At 37.5% G+C, this 21570-nt stretch overlaps 1 protein-coding gene across 1 annotated transcript in view; it reads left to right on the top strand.

Moving 5' to 3' along the window:
- Window positions 1-2047: 2047 nt before the first annotated feature.
- CLNK (cytokine dependent hematopoietic cell linker) overlaps window positions 2048-21570 on the top strand; it is a 26134-nt gene continuing 6611 nt past the window's right edge. Inside the window, exons 1-11 of the mRNA XM_066185465.1 lie at window positions 2048-2119; window positions 4584-4746; window positions 6472-6548; window positions 6849-6894; window positions 9067-9095; window positions 9439-9458; window positions 10941-11069; window positions 14075-14102; window positions 16968-16986; window positions 18023-18086; window positions 19214-19254. Of these exons, the coding sequence (XP_066041562.1) occupies window positions 2048-2119; window positions 4584-4746; window positions 6472-6548; window positions 6849-6894; window positions 9067-9095; window positions 9439-9458; window positions 10941-11069; window positions 14075-14102; window positions 16968-16986; window positions 18023-18086; window positions 19214-19254 (688 nt within the window). The remainder of the gene's footprint in view (window positions 2120-4583; window positions 4747-6471; window positions 6549-6848; window positions 6895-9066; window positions 9096-9438; window positions 9459-10940; window positions 11070-14074; window positions 14103-16967; window positions 16987-18022; window positions 18087-19213; window positions 19255-21570) is intronic.

Below are 21570 nucleotides of genomic sequence, written 5' to 3'. Positions count from 1 at the left end.
TGTGCCAGTTTTAAATCCTTAGCTTGTAGTGAAAAAATTATACCAGAAGGTCCAGCTGATTGCAGCTACCTGGCACAAAGATTCTGTTCTCTTTCACCCTTGTTCAACAGCCAGTGCAGCAAAAGGCAGAAAATCTGAAGATGTCTCTGCTCATTGCCGATGGGTCGGGCTAGATGACCTTTAAAGGTCCTTACCAACCCAAACTAGCTTATCATTCTATAATAAATTGGATGTTCCAGTGACATAGATAGATTAGATAGATAGATAGACAGATAGATAGATATAGATAGATACCAGCTGAAATAGTCTCTCCTTAAGCGTTTAGCTTCTACAACATCATCTAACACCTAGACAGTGCATAGCACTTCTCATTCTGAAGGCCTGATAGGTACAGCAAGGCTGACAGAGTGAAATATTCATCTTCATTATGGAAATTATACTCTTAAATAACAGGAAGAGTGGTTTCTCACTGGTTTGCACTCCTCGGCTAGCACAGAGCAGATATTTGGGCAGTTAGCTTACATAGAGGGTGGACCCATGGAAAAGCAGCACCAGCTCTGCTCCCTTCACTGGTCCAGTGCAGAGGAGGCCTAAGAAGAAAGAAGGCAGATGGAGTTCATCCCAAATCCAGCGATTCATGCATAATAGAAGAGATGATAAACTGACCTGGACATCAAATTGTAAACTGATATTGGATAGCAATACATCACCCCAAAGGCTTGTGTCAAACAGTCCCCTTTTCACATTAAGCCATGAAAGGCATGGGTAATAGCATTGACATTTACCACTATTATTCATTTTTTATTGTTGAGGATAAAACAACCACACTTTTTTTATGAACAGAAGTACAAAGGCTGCAAATTAAGACACTGCCTTTTTTAATTTTATCCTGGTATCACCTTTAACTGGGCTCACTTCTGATAAGCACCAGTATAACTAAACAGAAAATCAGACAAGTAGCTTGCATGAGTAAGTCACCTTCTCTGTTTCCCATGAATGATCCTCCAAGCAGAGATTAAGGTACTGCATATATTGAATAAATGAACATTCAATGCCATCTGCTGGGGTACACAAAAATATGCAATACCAGGCTCACAGAACGAGAGAGCGATGAATGCAAAGAGGATGTTCAGGCAGAAACTTGCTCCTTCCAAAACACAGAAATAAGGGAGAGCTGTGGGATGTTGGCTATCCTTAATACCCTTCAGCCATGGGGTAGAACCCCTGGACAAGTTGTTCTGGTTTTAACTCTCTCCTTAGCATGAAAGTATTTCAGTTGCACAATTATTCTTTTCTTTCTAAGCGTTACAACGTGCTGTAATTATTTGTTATTTGTTGGTCTTGACAGAAGGACTTTCACGCTCTGCTTTTGAAATCAGACCATAACATAGCCAGAGATGTAAGATTTGTGAGATTACAGGCAGCCTAAGAAAGGATTGAAACAGTCCAGAACAAGAGCAGATACTGAGCAAGGTCATACCATGGCTGTTTTGCATCAAAGAGTCACTGGATTAAATGTGTAAATCAGATTAAGCGCAGAAGTTGAGAGTCTCTGTTCACCAGCTCTTTGGCCCTGTAGCTCAAGCTCTCCTGGCTATACCATGAGACAGTTTCATGGTCAGACAAACACCACCAAGAATAGTTTATAGCCTGGCATCTGGAGTGTTCTCAGATTTGGAATTTTCTTCTGCTATGAAGAAAACAGAACACGTTTCCGTTCACAGAGGGATTTCCATACCAGGAGTCTCATAGCTCTCAAAGATCTGTATCAAGAAGTAAAACTCAGGAGAGAGAGAGAGGAGTTCAAGCACAATCCTTCTCTGAGTGTTTTTGGTGGGCGGGCTTAGACATACTCATGATTGTGAATCCCATTTCCACACAGCTACTTCCTCACACATGGTATAGATCCACAAACTCATGGGTGGACCTGCTTCATATCCTTTTTTCAGTATCTCTAAAATACTGTAAATAAATACTCTTAAATCTGCAGTTGGCAGACTTTTATTCTTTTATATAAGTTATTAGCTACTGTGTAATTTACTACAGAATGGGACCTGCTGACAGCTTTTCTCCATTTCCTACAGAAAAGAGAACTATTCCTGCTAACACCTATCATTCTGTAAGTACCATGTGTTCTTCCTAAAATTTTACTTTTACACATCCTGATGTACGTTACTATCATCTGGGCTGTAATACTAACAAAATAATGCAATAATCACTGGTATTTAATGCAAAATAAGGCAAGAGAATTGTGAAATATACATGAGAATTTTACTTTTTTTTAGTGGGATCTAGACTGGAGAAGTGACTCACTCTCTTGCCAATCCTCCATTTATGGGCTGAATCTAAAATACACCTTTACCATAAGATCAGGTAAAAATAACAGGAGTCAAGCTGAAAAAGGATATAAGTCATAAATCTCAAGATTAAATATGTAAGCAATACAAATGAAAGCTGAAAAGCAAACAGTGCACATTTCAACGTCTATCCATTCGTATCTGAAATCTGGGTTTGAGTCTCAGTTCAGGCATATAAGAAAATAGTGTAAATACCTTTTAAATCACAGAAAGATGAAAATAAAGTACAGATCTATGTTTTAATAAGCAAGTTGGACAAATAAAGGATGACTAAAGAAGTTTTATGCAATCAATACTTTGACTGCTTTAGATTTCACAGAATGATTAATAACAATCAGATGCTATATGGGATTAATACCATATAGAAGGCAAAAACAGCACAGAGCAGAATGGGGAAAGAATGGTCAGAAACTAATTTACTTATGCAAAGACACTTAAATGGCAATTTAAGAATTTTTAAGATATTAATTTATTATCTTTGGGAATTCTCCTGAGTCCTGAGTTCCTAAAATTATGGAAAAGAACAGTGATAACTGCAATTTCTTCCAAGAAAGAAAGAAAGCAAATCCTGAGGATTTATTTGGTACCTGGAGAGATTATTAAACAAAGTCAATCTGAAAGCATCTTTTGGAAATAGTAGGTCTGATTATGTAAAAAATTGTTAATGTGAACATGAAGAACATCTCATCAGCTCCTCAAACTAAAAGTAATTTCCTTTTTAGCAGAAATATGACTACAATAATGAGAAATAAAACAGTCAATGTGATATATATTGATTTTTATTAGGCCTCTGATATTTCCCAGAAGACAGTCCCAGAAGTACATGCCTGGTCTAGATGAAGATGTGTTTCGTTTAGATGAAAGTGCTTGCACAACTGATTGAAAAAATAGCCACTCTCAGCCTAGCTGACAGTGGTCTGCAATTGAACTGGAACGAGTTGTGCAGACAAGAGCCTGAAAACCCAGGTACCCTGCAGGGGTCCGTCTAGGGTGTGGTGACATTTTTATGTACTTTCATAAAGAAAAACCCCACCCTGCAATGTACTGTAAAGAACAATTCTTGGAGGTCCGCCTCATGTTGCAACAAAGATGTGTACAAGCTGGAGTGAGCTCACAGGAAAGTGACACTGGGGATATGAGATTCAAAGTCTTTTGAGTTGGTTGACATCCAGGAAAGATTTAAAGAAGTATTTGCTTAGTGAGAATAATTTAAAAATAGATAATTATAGGCATCAGCATAATAAAGTTTGAAATAAAGTGGATCGTAATCATTTTTTTAGTGTCCTTGGAGAGTAAAACAAATTGGTTTAGATTTTACCACTCAAGAAAAAAAAGCATGAACTGAAAGGGCAGTTTACTGGTAGAAGAAGCTACCAGTTAATAGTCAGGAAGCTATTGATTCCCCATTACTAATGAGAATAAAGCAAACGTCAGGGAATAAATTTGAGAATAAAATAAATTTGAAAATAAACATCAAAGTGGATCCAAGTGCATGGATGCCCCTACAGTGTTGGTAACAAAATATGACTTCTAGAGGCATGGGGCACCCTCAGCTGAGTTTCCTCAGCAGCAGTGTCAGCTCTGTGCTGAAGGAACCCAGCAGTTATGTTTCAGTGAGCAAACAGTGAGGATGAAGGGTGGAGCGGCACTCCAGAACACAACCTTGAACAAACCTATGCAAGTGTATAGACACGTCCAGAGACATCCTGAGCCACTCTCAGCAGCACAGTTCCATGGACTCCACCGTACCTACTCACTGTCACATCCACTTGGACTACACATCTGTTAGCACAAAGTCCTCAAAACACTGTATGTTTTTCTTTTGAAGCATGACATTTGTGATGAGTTAGTTAATATATTCTTGCAAGTAACATATGTAAACTGTCAGTACAATACAAACACCACGTGGATAATATTACAATAGAAGATACAGTTTAAAATGTCTGCAATGATCATAAATTAAACACTCTCATTATATTTTCAAGAGGAGAGAGGCAAAATTCAGAGAGACATTTAAACTGTCTCCCAAATGGCTATTTCATGAATGTAAATTAAAAATTTAGGTATTCAGATCACTTCCTCAATTCCTTTCCAACCCTTCAGTTTCTATCAGAATATTTCCCATGCACCAAAATGTCTGGTTATGGCAATCGTATATTTCCGCATTGAAATCAATCTTGAACTTCAATTTATTTGTACTATCTATATATCTCTTCTTCTATCCAGAGCAAATACTTGACAATGAAGGGCAAGAATGACTTACAGTTTTCCTCCAAGCCATCCGAGGAGGAGGAAAATTTGTATGAGACTGTAAGTTCTTCAATGGTGGAAGCCATTCATTCTTTGAGAATCCTTCCTGCCAAACCTCTACAAGAATCTGAATATGCAGGTAACTGAGAAAAACCTAGAGTTATATACATACAAATAGTACAGACTTGGAGTTTTTAGTCCAGATTTTTTTTTTAATTAAATGGTTCAATGGGAAAATAACAATGGTAGGCAGAAACACGAGAAGAGTTTAGTCTGCTTCTTCATATTCAACAGTTACCCTGATTTTCATTAGATTATGCTAAATTAATAATTACACACTGCTTTTTAATTTTAATATTACCTTCACAGGATAAATTCTATTATTCCATTCCACATGGAATGTGCAAAAAAACTAGCTGATCAAACCCACAGCCATCTCAGAAAATCTCACTGCTATTTAAGTCTAGAAACCTTTAAGATGGAAAACATAATAAAAAACACACTAAACTTCCCTCCAGATGATAATGTAGTATTCTTTCTAAAGGTGTTCTCTAATACTTTAAATAGCAGTAACAAGCAATTACTTTGAATGTATTTCTCAAGCATTCTTAACCTTGTAAGGTAGCTGCATTAATCATCTTTCGGTTTACTAAAGCTATTCTAAGTCACATTTAATGCCTAATCATACAAAGTCAATTAATATCCCATTTATGGAAGTGAAATGTCATCCTAGCTGTGCATTGCTCCAATCCAATATAAACACTCTAGAGGTTTTAAATAGTTTAAAAAAATGGGAAGCGAGCCGTAGATGAGAAAGACTGGAAACCATAAACCAGACAGCTTGCTTCAGTTCACATCAAAGTCAGAAAAGGCATTTACTCATTTTTGTAGGTGTTTTTTTGATGTCTAAACAAATAGATGGCTTTTAAAGTGAGTAAATTTATCAGTGTGTGAAAGGATCACAATCAGTCTGAACAACCAGATATTCTACATTACTTTCCAAGACTTGTCCACTGTATTTGGAAACCTGAAGTGAATTCCAAATACAGTTTTTATATTGGTTAGTAGTAAAAACTTTCATCTAGCAGTCAGCACCTTTTGTTGTTTACATAAGATTGTCCTGAAATAGCCAAAAGACATAGTTTTTGTTTTGTGATTTCAGGTAAAACACAATAAACAAAAAGCTGCTTTTTTGCCTGTGTATTATGCCCAGTAACTATAATGTGGCAAGATGCAAGAGTGAGGAAGGGACTTAAAATTTATTTCAAAAGGGTAAAATTCAATGCTAACATTTTTGCCATCCTTTCTAGATAAATACCAGTGCCCTTGAGATGTAAAATTAATGACTGAAAAACACGTTAATATACAATATGAGTATTTCTTTTTGATGGCCAGGGATGCAGTTTTTATTGAAAGCTAAAGTAAAAATTAAAATACTACCTAGAGAATAAAACCCCTACAACCCTCGCAAAACCAGAACAACACGATGGCATTACCAAGAGCAAAGTTTCAAATGAAAAACAAATTCAGTAATCTAACCACAGTTAAGGTCAAATGTCTGCCTTAACTGTTTACCAGCATATGAAGGCTTTTATTTATAACCACAGTGAGGAGGTTAACCATAAAGCTATTACCAGGGTCATGCTTATGTCCTCGATACAGCTGCTAAAATGGTTGCTAGGTTCTGGGGGAAAAGAAAAAGAAAAAAAAAAAAAAAAGAAAAAAGAAAAAAACAATAAAAAGAAATAAAAGTTATAAAAATGGCAAGACCTGACCTGAAAAACACATTTTGAACATTAAAACCCCTCCTTCTTCAGACATATTACTGAATTACTCAGGCTTTCTTTTTCTTCCTCTTTTGCAGATAAACGTTGCTTAAGGCCTTCAAGTACCACTTCCCCAACGAGCGAGAACCAATCTCAGCCCCTTCAACACTCAGCTGTAAGTAAAGATACTAAACCTTATTCACAAACAGGTTTCCCCTTTTCTCTAAAATCCCCCAAAGTGCAGTCTATTTAAAGTCTCAGCCACATCACATTCACTTGCACCAGGCGCCCCAAGTTCCCATGAGCCGTTCCTGTTTCACTTTGCACAGATGCCTTTGCCTCTTGCTTTCACTTGTTGACTTCTGGGGTTCTACTAAGCCTTAGAGGTATCCCGGCCAGGAGCAGCACCCTTTCTACTGGCCATAGCTTCAAGAATGATGGCTAACATCACATCTTTATTCTGGTTTATTAACAGATTCGCACATTTGAGCCGGAGGGGACAACAGTGCCAAATGTAAGAGGTATAATAAAAAAAAATTTCAAAGAGTACCCACTTCTGCAAACAGAAATAGAAATTGCTACTTCCATATTTACCTTTTGTACATAAGGCAGACATTACATGTGATAGAACAGGCATGGTTTTCAGAACAGCAGCTGCTTTTCAAAACAATCACCCTGCAAATTTTGCAATACTCTTTCAACTGTCTAACACTGAAGTAATTATTTAAAGAAGGAGATATATTTTATCTCAGGAGTTCCCTGTTCCTACAGGGAGAGGAAAAAAAGTCCTTCAGTTTAAAAATCATATTTTCCTTTTCACTATATTGTAAGGACATAAGGGGCAGGGAAAAGCTAATGTCTTCTGAACTCTTCAACTAAAAGGCTGCAAGATCCCTGCTGTGCTTTACTTCTAAAAATATATTTCCTTTTCACTCCCTAGCCTTCTCAGGCTTTTTTCCATTAATATATTGTAAAACATAATCTAATTACTATTTTTAACTAGCAATGCCAAATTTTGCAATTCCCACCAGGGATTTAAATCCTAGGGTGACTATTTACAAAGGCTGTCTGACAATGTTCACCAACTCAGAATATGCTAGTTGTGTGGTACATCACTTATCTTTTTTTTTCTCTGCTGCTTTACCTTTAACCCTAAATTTGCTTAAAAATCCTTTAATTTTGAATCAAAAATGATCCTTTTTTTTTTTTTTGTTCTGTTTCTTGTGGTGAAACCGGAGACAAGAAACTAATGGAGTGTCCAAATATTAAATCCTCTGATTGACAGTTTTACTCAATTGTAAGATTGTTTTAAAAGTAGGTTTCTATACACTTTTTTATATTTAATTTACTTTGGATGTAGCAGTGCAGCATGACATCAGCTACTGAAGGATTAAATATCTGATTATCTTTGAAAAGAAATGCTATTTTTTATCTTACCACTTTCAAATCCTTGAACCATAAGGTAATATGGTCAAAAAGACTAAAATTGCCAAGCCAAGAAAATGTAACCCTTTTGTGTTTGCTGTAACAGCTGATTTTTAGAAAGTAGTATAATTTGATCAGCCAGAAAAAAAACTCAAAGAATTCCATGTAAAACAGCATTTGCTTTTTCCCCCCTTATTTCACACTGCAATGCAAAATGTAAAGAGAAATAATTCCTGTAGATGATGAGAAAGTAAGCACCATATAGTTTGAAAATGAAAGGTTAGATTGATTCTTGTGAGCAAATCCCCATGTAGCCTGGAAAAAAAACATGAATTGAGATAAATACGAGTAAGCCAGCTTCAAAATGAGCAGAAATCAGTAGGCAAGGACAGTCTGCCAGTTTATCTAAAGCTTCAAATTCCACCAGGATTTAGTAGGCTGGATTTACATGTCCACATGTGATGTGCGCTGATGTTAAGATGAACCAAAGCCAGTGCAGGAAGGTAAATTAAACTCTGGTGTTTGAGAATGCAGCTGATACAACACTTTTAGTGCTTCCTTAGTGAATAGTACTTATAGAGGACACTATTAATTTTTTTTGATAGTAGCTACATTTTTTTAAACATATCCTAACATTTTTTCTCATGCCCAGTGCTATTAAGTTGCCTTGCCACAAGATGGCATGAATAGCACAGAAGACTTTTTTTCAGCAGTATTTTCTAGAAATGTTAAACATTTTAGGTATCATTATAGTATTCAGAGCAATTTGTTATCGTTTAGTTGAAGGAGAGCTTGAGATCTGTTGCATATCCTTTGCATTAGTTAGGATTTCAGCATGTAGAACTTAGGAAAATAATTTCAATAGAGCAAAAATAATGTAAGATTTTTTTATTAGTAAGATGTTAAATAATCAGTCATATTTTGGTATATTTGAAAAAGAATAGAACTGATTTCATTGGTTTTCAGTATTTTTATGAACTTCTACACAAAAATTAAAACAGACAAAAAATGCATCCTTAACTCGATAAGCATATATATGTATATAAAGTCACTGAAAGATACTTATATTTACAATACCTGAATAAATATCACCCTCAAGTGTTTCATTCTGAAAGCAAGAGCAGAGTTCTGGAGGAAGAGTCAAGGGAAGGCAAGGAATGGGGTTGGACTGCCCATAATAATAATAACAATACCAGAACAAAGCTATAACTTTATTTGTGAATTATATGGGTACCACTCCACTAAGAATTATTTGTAATTATTTTTAGGAGGAAGAATGAAAACACATGGATACCAGGTAAGCAGAATCTCTCACCAATTAAAATTTTTACTGGTTATTTTGCCATGTAATAGATATCTAAAAGCAAGCTGCCATTTTGCTAGCACTAGCTGAAGGAAAAGAGAACTCCTATCTGCAGTCCTACATTGTCTCACTTGCATTCACATGAGGATGTCTTCTATTCCTCAGTGATTTTAAAACGGCATGTTATAGCATGATGTTTTGTGCTGTAGAGCACACAAACCCTTTGACTCTTGACACAGACATGTCTACTTAAATCTAAATTCTTCGTATTTCCCTCCAGTAAACCAAGTCGGGGAAAAAAAGGCTTACAGAGATTTTTGTTTCCTCTCTTTTCCAGGAACCTACACCTCCCCCACGGTAAGATCACATCAGAGATCACTTACCTGTGGTCCCCGGGGAAGTCAGTGCTAATGAATGCTCACATCCATCTGTGCTGCTCATGGTAATGAGGTGACTGGAAGTGAGCCAGCATCCTTTTACTGCTGCCTCTCTTTGGACTTACAGGTTCTGATGTGGAATTAGGGAGAACAAAGCCTGAGCTCTAAGTAATCATAGCAGGAGCTCAGGCCTGCATCTTCAAAACCAACTTGGCTGTGCCTACGGACAAGTCAAAAGACTAGCAATATTGAATGTGGTTCAACCCTGATATAAATTACTGGCAAAAAAAAAAAAAAAAAATTCCACCAATTTTATTGGTGCCTTAGGCTCTGTTCACTGTGAAAATATTGACTTCATTCTCACTTAAATCTATTTGTCAGTGCTTTTTGCTACACATCTAAATCATGTATGGAAATCAACTGGAATATTTCCACTTACTCCCACAGAAGATAGACCAAGTTCTATTCCACAAATATATTTTTCCATGTTATGCCCACAAATAAAAAATTAATCACTTCTTGATTTGGTCAACTTCAAATAAAAATTGCTATAATCAAAAAAAATCCTTTCAAAAGGTCATCTAGGAATGACAAGTTTATTCCTCCATGCCTACACTGATTGCTCTAAAAGACATAAAGAATTTTAAAATATGATTAGCATTACATATTTTGATTTGACTCTAAAAAATATGAAATAGCGTAAAAGGGTAGTAAAATTTTAGAAATTCAAAACTGTAATAGTGCAGGAATAAGAACATTCTCAATCCACTATTCTACAAAATTTCACTATTTGTTTCTATTTGTATTATGTCGGCCAGAATGGTTCTTAATTCTCTCACTTGACATAATTTGGGCATGTACTGTGCAAACACACAAGGCTCCCTCCCCAGGAGCCCACTGCTGAAGGCAGTTCTGCCAGGCACCTTGAATGCATCTCCAGTTTTGTCCAGCCAACCTCTCCATGCTACAGCTTCCAGCTGGGGCTGCGCTGTCACTGCCAGGTCTCAGAGCACAGACAGGGAGTGCCCACATCCATCAGAAAACACCAGGCTCATGTTACCTGTGAGTTTTCAGGGATGAAGATCATTTTTTCCTCTGTGTCTGAAACTACTGTGTGTTCCCTGGCTGGACCATATATGCAGCCATACACACCTGGAAATACCCACACTGAAGGGCTGTACCTAGCACACACTATGAGGCCCACAAAAGCAATATTTAATGTGTAGTATTTACTGCACTGTGTTGCACACAAAACAGTGCAGCAATGTCTTGCAAATGTAGAATATTATCCAATATTCCTATTGCTGAAGAGCTCCTGGATCTGAGCTTGGATCAGCACAAATACATTGAAATACTCTCAGAAAATTCTAGTCTCTTATTTCTAGAACTTGCGCTTAAAACACAGTCCCTGCACCTCCTTTATTCCCTAAAAGCTCTTCAAGTTCTTCTTTGATGTCTCTAGGCCTCTGAAGATGCTGCCAAAGCAGTATCAGCCCCTTCCTCCAGAGCCAAGAATAAGCAACCAAGTCTTTCACAAGTGGAACACACTCAGCCAAGATCCCACCTTTCCAATATCAGCAAAAGTCACAAGGTACAGTGCATTCCTCATCTTCATTCCCTGAGAATCAAAACACTCTCCCTGCTCAAACCACAAAATTTTACTTCCATCACACCTCTGCTTTTACTTAAGAAAGTTATTCTTTAGACAACTGTGAGTAACTGAGAGGAGTGGTATTTAGTGTAATGTGACTCTGGCTTTTTTTTTTTTTTAAAGAAGAACTGACAAATTAATGGTAAAGAAGTAAAGGAGTAGAAAAGCACACAGACTGTAGACAGTAGAACTTTCATGAACACTTTGTTTAAGATTTGTCCTATTTTTTCTTTAATAATATTTAGAGGTCTTGCAACCACTTTTAAGTACAAAAATGCTATTAACTTAGCACACTTAGTGAATCAAGTGATGGGGAAACACACTGACTGCATGCACCAGAGATACAGAAACATACTCCACATCCCAAAGACATCACACTCAGCAAAAGAAATTACTCTTCTGTAGGCAGAAGTCTGGCTTCAGCCCATGAGACTAATGAATCCAGGCTACAAATCACTTCTTGCCCTTTCCGTTTTGTACTCCCCAGCCACACAACGCCCGTGGTCATTCACCATCCTGACGTGGCAGTGAGGATGAGCCACCTGAAGCACAAACCACTTGTGCCCAGCTGTGTAACCCAGCACATGCCTACAGCAGGTTATGAGTCTGGTTGCTTTTTCCACACAACACATACCTGGTCAGATGAGCACAAACACACTCTGCTCACTGCCACACAAGCAGATGTGCATGTGCTCTTGCTGTCAGACCAAAATGCACATTCTTAATGGGAACAGTGTTGGATACATGCTGGGAAGAGGAATGACACAAATCCAGGGGCCACAAGGTATGATGCTCAAATGACTCCTGACAAAAACCTCTAGCAGCCAGAAGCTGTGTCAGTCTTGTCCATCCTTCCTTAAATGATTTCAATTTCAGCTCATGAGGATGGAATTTTCCTTCATTTTACAGAGGTCACTTCAAATCCCTCGGGAGGAAAATAATTCCTTACAAATCAAGGAAATAATCTTTTGCTTAAAGTTAAGTATATACTTAATGAGTGAGCTCTAATTGTGGGTTGTTGGGGTGGGGTCCTGAATAGTGCTTAATTTTTTTCATGGATTAGGTTCCAAAAGCTGTTGGTTGCTAAGACATTTTATTAATATGAAATAGCTTCATATTCAGATGCAAGACCTGACATGGAGCTGCAAAGTTCCAAATCCCACGACTGATCCCCTCCCTTGGTAGGGCAGCACAGACTGAAAGCTTTGTGAGAAATGTTATAATCCATGTTGCCAGCAGATATCAGGGTGCAGAGCACTTGGATTTAAAAGGTCCTATTCTAAAGCCAAATTCTGTAATAGAAACACATGACATGTCTATTGTACTAGGGGTTTTTATCACATGAGTAAGACAGAAGTGGCACAGAATAAGACCACACAATATCTGGGGAAGGCACTTGACAAATTTCCCACAAGCACTTCCCTCAAAATTTATTTCTCATCCTCAATCCAGTTACAGCTTTGTAAAAAGCTGTAACATACATATGAGCTCTAGAGGGAAGGAGTATGGCACTACAGATTACAGTCCTTTGCTAGACTGTAAGCAAAGCTGTCCAACCACAAATGTGATTTAAGAGTGCAAGTCTTGTTTTCCAATAAAATTTGGAAGACTTTTAAAATTTAACACATCATTATTTATACACTCTAAAAAATAGTTTCATAAAAAAAATAGGCAAGTGCAGGGTCCTGGAATGTATCTTAGAAGCTGTGGTGTGCTTGAAACTTTTATATGCCCGTGGTAAGCAGGCCATGCAAGGGCCGTGTCCCTTGGAGGTGAAGGCCAGCCCTGCAAGCACATCTTGAATGTCACGGAAATTCACCACACACCCAATGTCCTGAATATGGGCTTTCACACATTAAATAATGGCCCTGGAGACCAAGCTAATAAACTGAAGAAACTAACACAAAAACAACTATCCAAACCAAAACAGTTCCTCTCCTTCCTTCTAGCCTTCTTGAATAATACAGATAATTTCCAAATTTCTTGCCTCGGGCCTCCATGCTGATCAACGTTTTCAACAGACATGAGGAAGAGAGCCCTTGTCACTGCTGAAAAATAGCTCCCAGGGTTTCCTATACCAGATCTTCCTTTTGTCTTCTGACTGATTTAGGAAAATATCTCGCTCATATTTTTTCAGTCATATCTTTTTCAGAGATAGGCTAGACAGGGACTATATCTCAGAGCCTTCCAAAAACTACTAGATGCTTACTCACACCTTATGCTGCTAAATAGCTTGTAAAATCAGGTCCTCTTTCTCTTTTATTAGGAGATATGGTGCCAAAAAGCATAAACTTTCATCATAACCAAAACATTTAACAAAAGATGTCAGACTCAATACCTTGTCCTTTTTTTTCTTTTTTTTTTTGAGGGAGAATATTTCCTTGCCAGGAAAGAATGATACTCCTGTTGATCAGGCATATCAGGAGAAGGCAGAAAAATACCTTAACACCTAATTAATCAGGGCCATGGGGAGAATGGGGAACATTCTCCACTCATCTTTCCCTGGTTTGCACCTCTTTTCCTCTACACTTTCCATTTCAGCTCTGTGAGTGTTTCATTTTTTAAATTCTTCAGTCTTCAAGGAACTTACCTCCATCTATAGCTGACTTTACAGTGTTTAATAAGACCTTTTGGTATGAGATGTAAAGTGAAGTTGATACTCTTCTTTTTCCCCTCCTCCCAGTATAAATTGTTAACAAAGTTATCTTTTACCATAAGGAATTCAGTGGATGCTATTCTTTTTTTAAGGAAGTCCAAGATAATTCTGTGGAAAATAATTCATGAAAAAAATAACCAGCCTCTGAATTTCTCCAGCAATAACAAAATTCTTCCCCTGTCAAGGGCTGTTAGTTTTCAGTGATGATGTAATCATCATGATGATGTACTCAAAGTCATTTTTATTTTATCATAATTAAATGTTTTGCATATTATTCTTTCTTTTCCAGAAACTCATCTGTTAAGGAATCAAATAAAGTAAGTATTCATCTTTGTATGTATTAGTATTATAAAAGCCAAACACATTCCATGGCTATACAGCCTCTCTTGTAATAATATTTTAGCCTTTTAGGTTAAAAAAAACCTGTAAGAGTCATATTAGCTTTGTGTCATAAAAGTGTTCATCTTTAATGGGTGTTGCAATTTCAATACTGCTACTTCCTGAATGGGGTAAGCTTCTGAATTTGTTTGCAGAAATAAAAACATAGGTACAGTGCAAAGCTACCTGTCCAACTATCCACATAAAGCATCTCATAACTGCCTGATGTGGATGCCTGTGAAGAGGGAGCAGCAGGAGACACTCTCCTTCAGAAAAACAGAGATACCACATACATTTTTACAAGCAGAAAACTGAAATTTTAAGGTCAATAGAGGAGTGTAATAGCATTAATGTAATATAAATTCTTCAAATATAAAATGACCCATTTCAATACGAAACAAAAATGGACAAATTTTAAATCCAGTTTTAACACTGCCTGCTATCCCCCTGCTCCCTTTTGCCTCTCCTTCCCCACTCACTTTGTACTCAGATCAATGAAGTAGAGCAGAGGAAATGGTTTTAGCAATAAAGGAGTTTAGTTATGACAAGTGGTTTCCTATAAAACTTACTAAGAGATACAGTCCCTACAATCATGCAGAGTGTTAAAGGATGTTTGTAAAATTTGGAAAGAGGTTAAAATTTATAGCATTTTATGCTTCTTACTGAACACTAATGTGTTCCTACTAAATTGGGGTTTTTTTCTTTTTTCTTATTAAAGGCAACAGAAGAAAGGAATCTGTAGTAGTTAATCCCAACTGTTTCCTTCCACAGCAGGTTGTAGCACAAAGCTACAGACTTGGCTAACTTTTAAATCCATTGAGTTCCCCTTCTCTACAGTTCTGACTGGGAGGCTGCCCCAAAGCTCACTCCTCTTGGTTAGAAGCTTATTTAGTTTGAAAGATGGTGACAAAAACATGGTTTGATAGCAATATTGTAATCAACACTTAATGCTTCAAAAAAAGATATATTGGCAAGAAAGATACTATTAAAAAAAAAAAAAAAAAAATGAGCTTTGTCTTGTACTGGGTACTGACTCATTACAAACCAAATATGAAAACACTCCCAAGAAAAATAAATATCTTACAGCTGTAATTAATATTTCTGGGTGGACACTGTACAGCTGCACAAATACTTCAGCTTTTAACAGACTCTTAGTTTGACTACATCTTAAGGAGAAATATTGTGTGTCTCATGACAAGGAAAAGATAAATTTTAATTTTGATCATTTCCTATTCATATAGATATGAAGGCCTAAATAGTTTCAGTGTGACCTGGAGGAGGAGGAGGAGAAGAAGAAAGCCTTGTCAGGGTTTCAGACACCAAAGAGGAGGTTAATAGGTTTGAGAGAAGGACTGCCCTTCACCACAACTCAGACAGGCTGCAGGAGAGGGTACTTTTGAAATTGGAAAGGACAAAGGCAAAATGCTACTCAAGAATGAAGCAAACCCTCTGCCTTAAGACAAGGGGACCAAAGGCTGAACATGAGCCACTGGTGTATCCTTGACAGCCATAAAGGCCAACAGCATATCAAGCTGTCTCAACAGAAGCATTGCCAAGAGATCAAGAGAAGGGACTATTCAGTTTTACTCATCACTCAATAGACAACACCTGGAGCTCTGCTCAAGGCTGAAGCTGACAGAGCAGAGAGGGACAGCACAGGGTCACCAGGACAGCCAGGACATGCAGTACCTGCCCTGTGAAATGAGTCTGCTGGGACTGGGCTCCCTTTGCCTACAGAGGGGACAGTTCTCTATCCCAACAGCTGCCAGTCAGTGTCTGAGAGATGTTTGTCAAAAAGGCAGAGCATGGTGCTTTACAGAGTGCAAAGTGGAAGTACAAGAGGCAACAATCTTGAAATTATGAAGGTTTCAATCAGAAATAGGGAAGGAAAAATAATTATGAGGGTATTGAAAGAGGTTTCCCAGAGAGGCTGTGAAATCTGCATTCAGGGAGGTTTGCAAGACCCAGCTGGTTAAAGCTCTGAGGCCCCAGGTCTCATCTCACAGTTCTCCATGGTTTAAGCAGGAGCTTGGGCTAGAACCTGCCTAGGTCTTGTCCAGCCTGAATAAGACTTGAAGGCTTTTTTAAATTTTTTTTTAAATTACTATGTAATAGGTAAAGATTATTGGGGAAGTAACTTATAAGGAAGGCTAAAAATGCAGCATCTACAAAGAATAAACTACTTTTCTCTTTGATATTTATGTATTATAGTCTTAGATGCATCAAATTAACAAGCAAAATAATTGATATTACCATCATTTTGATCTGTGAATCATAGTAATACAGAAATATAGTAAAAGCTTAGGAATCAAACTCTCATCTTTAGAAACCTATCATTCTTATTTTTAATATAATATGCTGGATTAAGACTCTCCACACAGAGATTTTGAATGAAGTATCTGCCATGACAGTAAAAATAACTGTACTGTCAGGTAAGGAGCCTGAAAAGACGTGACTGATTTTAATCTTTGGATAGTGTCTCTCCAGTCAACCATAATCAATCTTGATTTAGCACAAGATCAAGGAAGGAAAATCATATTGTAAGTTAAACTGATACACAGTAGTCATCATGAAATGGTGATCTTTGCAGTAAACTACATGTCCACTTACACTCCTAAAAAGTTCAATTCTTATTGTTGCTAGCAGAGATCAGTATTCAGCCCAGGTTTTTGACAAAGTGATCATGTATGAATGATTGAATGTCTATAAATTATTTTAAAACTGGCAGATAGTTGGGTTTGTTGGGGTAAATTCAAGTTACAAATCCAAAGAAAAATATTTACTATGTTATCATTTTTATACAGGTACCTGGAAGAGAGCAAGGTCAGTATTCAATAATACAAAAATAATTTGTTTTCTTTCCTTTATATTTCAAAACTAAAATATTCTATAATTAAAATTTTAACTGAAACAAGGGAGATCCCCCAGGTATATATCTGCTGAGAATAGTTAGAGAGACCTCAACAGCTGATGATGAGCAGCAGAAAAAAGGAAACAACTTGGCCTTAGCTACAGCTATTTGGGGAGCCAGGGTATCACATTTGTCCAAAGCAAATGCCGTAAGGTTTGGGGGGAAAAAAAGAGTGTTGGTGCCTAAAATACCAAGAGAAGGAGAATCCAAAAGAGATCTGCACAGAGGACACTACCCTTCTCTCAATCTTGCTGCTCTACCATTGTTTGAGGGTGAGAATTTTGAAATAAAGTTTTTCAAAAGCTTTAGGCTTTTAAAGCTAAAAAAAAAATTTAAAAAATTGAAACCTCCAATGTTTTAAAAACATGTCCATTCTTTAGATGTACACACAGCTTTAAAAAAGTGGGTTATACCACTCACTGTGTCCATGTGCACAAAGTCCATGACAAACAACATAACTCCAAAATACTCTGAAGACAGATACAGGTTACACACCTTTCATGCTGTTTACACTTTGCGTTAATGAGTTCATAATTTCCTCTGGCATTTTCTTTTGTGGATTAGGGCACCATTTCCTGATTTTCAGCAAGAAATAGAATCAACTGCATTAATAAGTTCAATGCTTATCCTGTCCTATAAAAAGGATTTATGAAATCTCCACATACTTCGAGTTCAACATTCTACATTATTTACTATTATGTTAAGCCATATTTGGCATCAGCAAACCCTCTAATGTCCCCCATGGAACACTCAGTACTAGTCCAAATGTTTCCCACAGAAATCATTAGTTGACTCATTCAAGCCAGACTGATTACAGCCCTTTAAGGTTTTCTATTGAACTGCCTCACCCTCATGTATGAATTTACTTAATTTATTTCACAGTAGTTGCTAGGTGCTGTCAGTTACACAAAAGAGGAAATATTAAGTCCTTATCCTTTTTACTAATAGTTACAAGTTTGGGAAAGAAACCTGAAGTATCTTTTCAAGCACAACAGCATCCTCCTGAAGCCAGGTAAGAATAAAAGAATTCCATGAGTTTGTACTGGATGCTTCAAGGACTAAACATTCTGCCCTAGAAAATTATACTTCAACTATGCAATAACAGCAAAATGATACCACTTTCTGATGCCATGCAGTGATACATTATGTTTTGCCCTGATGTATGACAAGAACCATCTTTGGGAATTGCTTTCAAGCTATTGTAATTGCACAGCCAATTTTTATCTTTAATAGCATGCTGCTGTAATACATTTCTGCTGCTATTCCTGTGATAGGGTGTTAAATATCTTGTGTAAAGAAGCTCTGCTATCTCCAGCCTCAGCATTTCCTCTCCCCCCTCATTTTCTATTTTTATTTACAAAGGATACACACCTGGCTTTCCAAAGGCTGATTACTCTTCCATAGAAATCTTCCATGGTCAGACCTACTTTGTTTTCCTAAGCTAAACAAATCTTTCGTTCTAAATGTCTGTAACCTCTTTTCTCCTGAAATATGCAACAAAACCCAAAAATATAGAAGACAGCATAGGAAGGATATGAATGATTTAACATCTTACCTAGACAAATACAGAATCTCTCATTGTAGCATTGTTTACAATAATGGCATTTCTCCAGGATAAAATTATCGTATGGAGTAAATATGACATATTTGTTACCCCTAGTACTCTGTATCTTTTTATGCTTCTGTTATGTGAAGTTATTTGGTCAATATTCCTCCTAGTGTAACACAACAAAATATTAACTGGCCACTCAGGAGCAGTCTAGAAAATCACAATAGGCAGGGAAGAACTGTTCCCTGGGTCTTCCTACAGAGGCACTGGGAACACCAGCTGAAATTAGCAGTGAACAAAAGCAATCTGCTTCACTGCACATGCAGTTAAAATGTCGAACTCATGGAGAGTAAAAAAACCAAAACTCTATGCAACTTGAAAAAGTGGCTCATGAAAATAGGGGAAATGTGTCTAAAGACACTAAATATAAAACTACCACTCAAAACCTGGGAAGGCCCAAAGCTGGCTTCAGTAAGAGGAAGAGGTATTCTGGGGAAGCACTGCTATGCATTGCTTTCTAATTTGACTCTTATACTGCCACTAAAAGAAATATTTTTCTGACATTACTTTTATTCATTGCTTTTTCCTAGCCCTCAATGCACATGGAGCTCTAAAAACATTTGCAGATCAGGTAAGAACCAGAGATTGCTTTGAAAGCCAAACTAAACATGGAAAAGTAAGAGTAAGAACGAGATTGCTATTCAGGTTGCCATGCCTGTATGTCTGCACTGAGGATTTTCAATGCACTTTCTACTGTCCTTGACTACACGGCATACTTTTACTCTCCTGTAACTAACTGCCTCTGCAAATGCCCTTTTTTATCAAAAAAAACCAAACCCCTAAGCTGTACCAAGAACCTATAAGTGCATAACACAAACTTACAGTAAAAGCAAATACCACAAGGAAGAACATATGGACTGCATTATTTGTTCAGATCAAGCAGGATTCAAATTAACTTTGGTCACTGCCAGGCAAACCAAGCCCACCTCCCACCAGCTTTGCTTCACAGGCCCCAGCTCCCAGATTCTGGTGGGCTCCCTCCATTGAGCAACCTCTTTGTGCTGGAGTGCAATTCCACACACTCTCCTCTGGACACCTACTAAAAATCCTTCTCTACATAATCCGTAAAACTCATCTAGGTCTCTGCTGCAGCCACTTCAGACACTTCCTACCATCCCTACCACAGCTTTTGCCCCTTCAGGCTCTCTGGGACAGCAGAGTATCCTTTTTCCACTGCCAATTCCTTGCACTCATGAAGCAACAGGAAGAGAACAAATAAGTGGCGTTCCCTCTGCTACCCTACAATTGCCTTTAAAGTCTATATTTGGCTTAAAATATTTTAAGAACAAATATTAATTTTATAATTAAATCTAATTTCTTGACAAGCTGTTGTTAGCTCCATCTCAGCCACACTTGGTATATAAGCATTGCAAGAGAATTTTACCCTTCATGTCCCACACCTTAAGACACACCAGAAAAAAAATCTGCAAAACATACACAGCACAGGTCACAAAGCAACCATGGTACTAGCAGTGGAGTCTCTTTAAAAAAACATTCTGGGGATAGCCACTAAAAATGCAATGTGAACAAAAATGATAAAATCATGATCCAATAGGCTGAGCAGTAAAAAATGACACGTCAAAATGACTGCAGAAGCAAAAGGTTGATGTCTGGTGCCAGGCTCTTTGAACAGACTGACTACCTGCTGAAGAGCATGGCTCTTTGTCGACTGCTATCAGTGGATCTTGTTTTAAAAAAAATACTGCAGTTATAAATCAGAACATGGTACATATATGAATGAAACAGTGAAATGCAGTGCAAACCGCTTCCCCTCTGTAAAAGAAGGTCTTCCTAGTAAAATTTAGTATTGTCATATGCTACATACCAGCATAACAATAATAAACTGGTAACGCAAGAACAGATAAAGCACAATGAAATACCACCCTGACAAACAGCACTGTCTCTGGTGACAGTAACCAGAAGGAAAAGATGGAAGCCATTGATAATCACATTTTTCTCATTTACTTTTAAAATGGACACTGGATCGTTTCTCTCACCAGCATTGCATGGAACACAGAAAACTGTTTTCTGTTATACAGCAGGATATGGTGGTTTTTATCTTCAATTAACAATTTTTCCCCATGTCACGTATCTGAAAAATACATTCAATCTTTACACTGAAATGAAGCCCTTGTTTTTCTCAGGCTGCTTCTGCTGCATCCTCAGAGTCAGCCCGAGTCTCCCACACTACCTGACTTCTTATGTTCCTGCACTTCCTGAGCTCCACAGAGACCCGGGTAGCTGGGTCTAGCTAGTAAAGGGCAGCCTTAAACCTACAGAGAGCAAACCACATTTGCTTTGGGAGAAGGATTTCAGCTATTCCAGGCCCCTGCACCAGCAGCACTGAATGGAGCAGGCACACACAGCCGAAGACCAACACCTTCACCTTAATGCCAAGCAACCTCACCCCTTGGTCCTGAATTGGTTAATTGAAACAAGTCAAAGAGCAGACTCAAATTCAGCAGCATGGCAGAACTTCTGAATCATTTGAGGTTTCAACAGCTTGTTAGAAAAAATGCTAGCTGATAATGGAATAATGAGGGGTTTTAACATGATCCAATGTAACAGCAACTGAGATCCAACACAAATAAAAGGGACTCAAAAGGTGATAGAAGAACAGAATGAACCATTATCCTTGTCCCATATTTAGTATTTTATTTAGCATTTGCTGTTTTATTAAGTTTATTATTTTGCTGTGTGCACAATAGCCTGTCAGATTGAAGTCAATTAAAAGCCATCACGAAACTAATGTGTTAAATCTCTGGGGGCATTAATCTGAAATCACTGATGCTGCATTAGCACAAGACCACTCATAACTGACAGCTCTGAATTTCAAAGGTTAATATCACAATACTCTAAATTAAAAGTACTATCCTCAAAATTGCTA

The sequence above is a fragment of the Chamaea fasciata genome, unplaced genomic scaffold, assembly GCF_029207755.1.
Source record: "Chamaea fasciata isolate MVZ Bird 193981 ecotype frontalis unplaced genomic scaffold, bChaFas1.0.hap1 SCAF_6, whole genome shotgun sequence".
Lineage (NCBI taxonomy): Eukaryota > Metazoa > Chordata > Aves > Passeriformes > Sylviidae > Chamaea > Chamaea fasciata.
The sequence above is the reverse complement of the archived record's forward strand: the minus strand, read 5'-3'. Positions and strand labels throughout refer to the sequence as shown.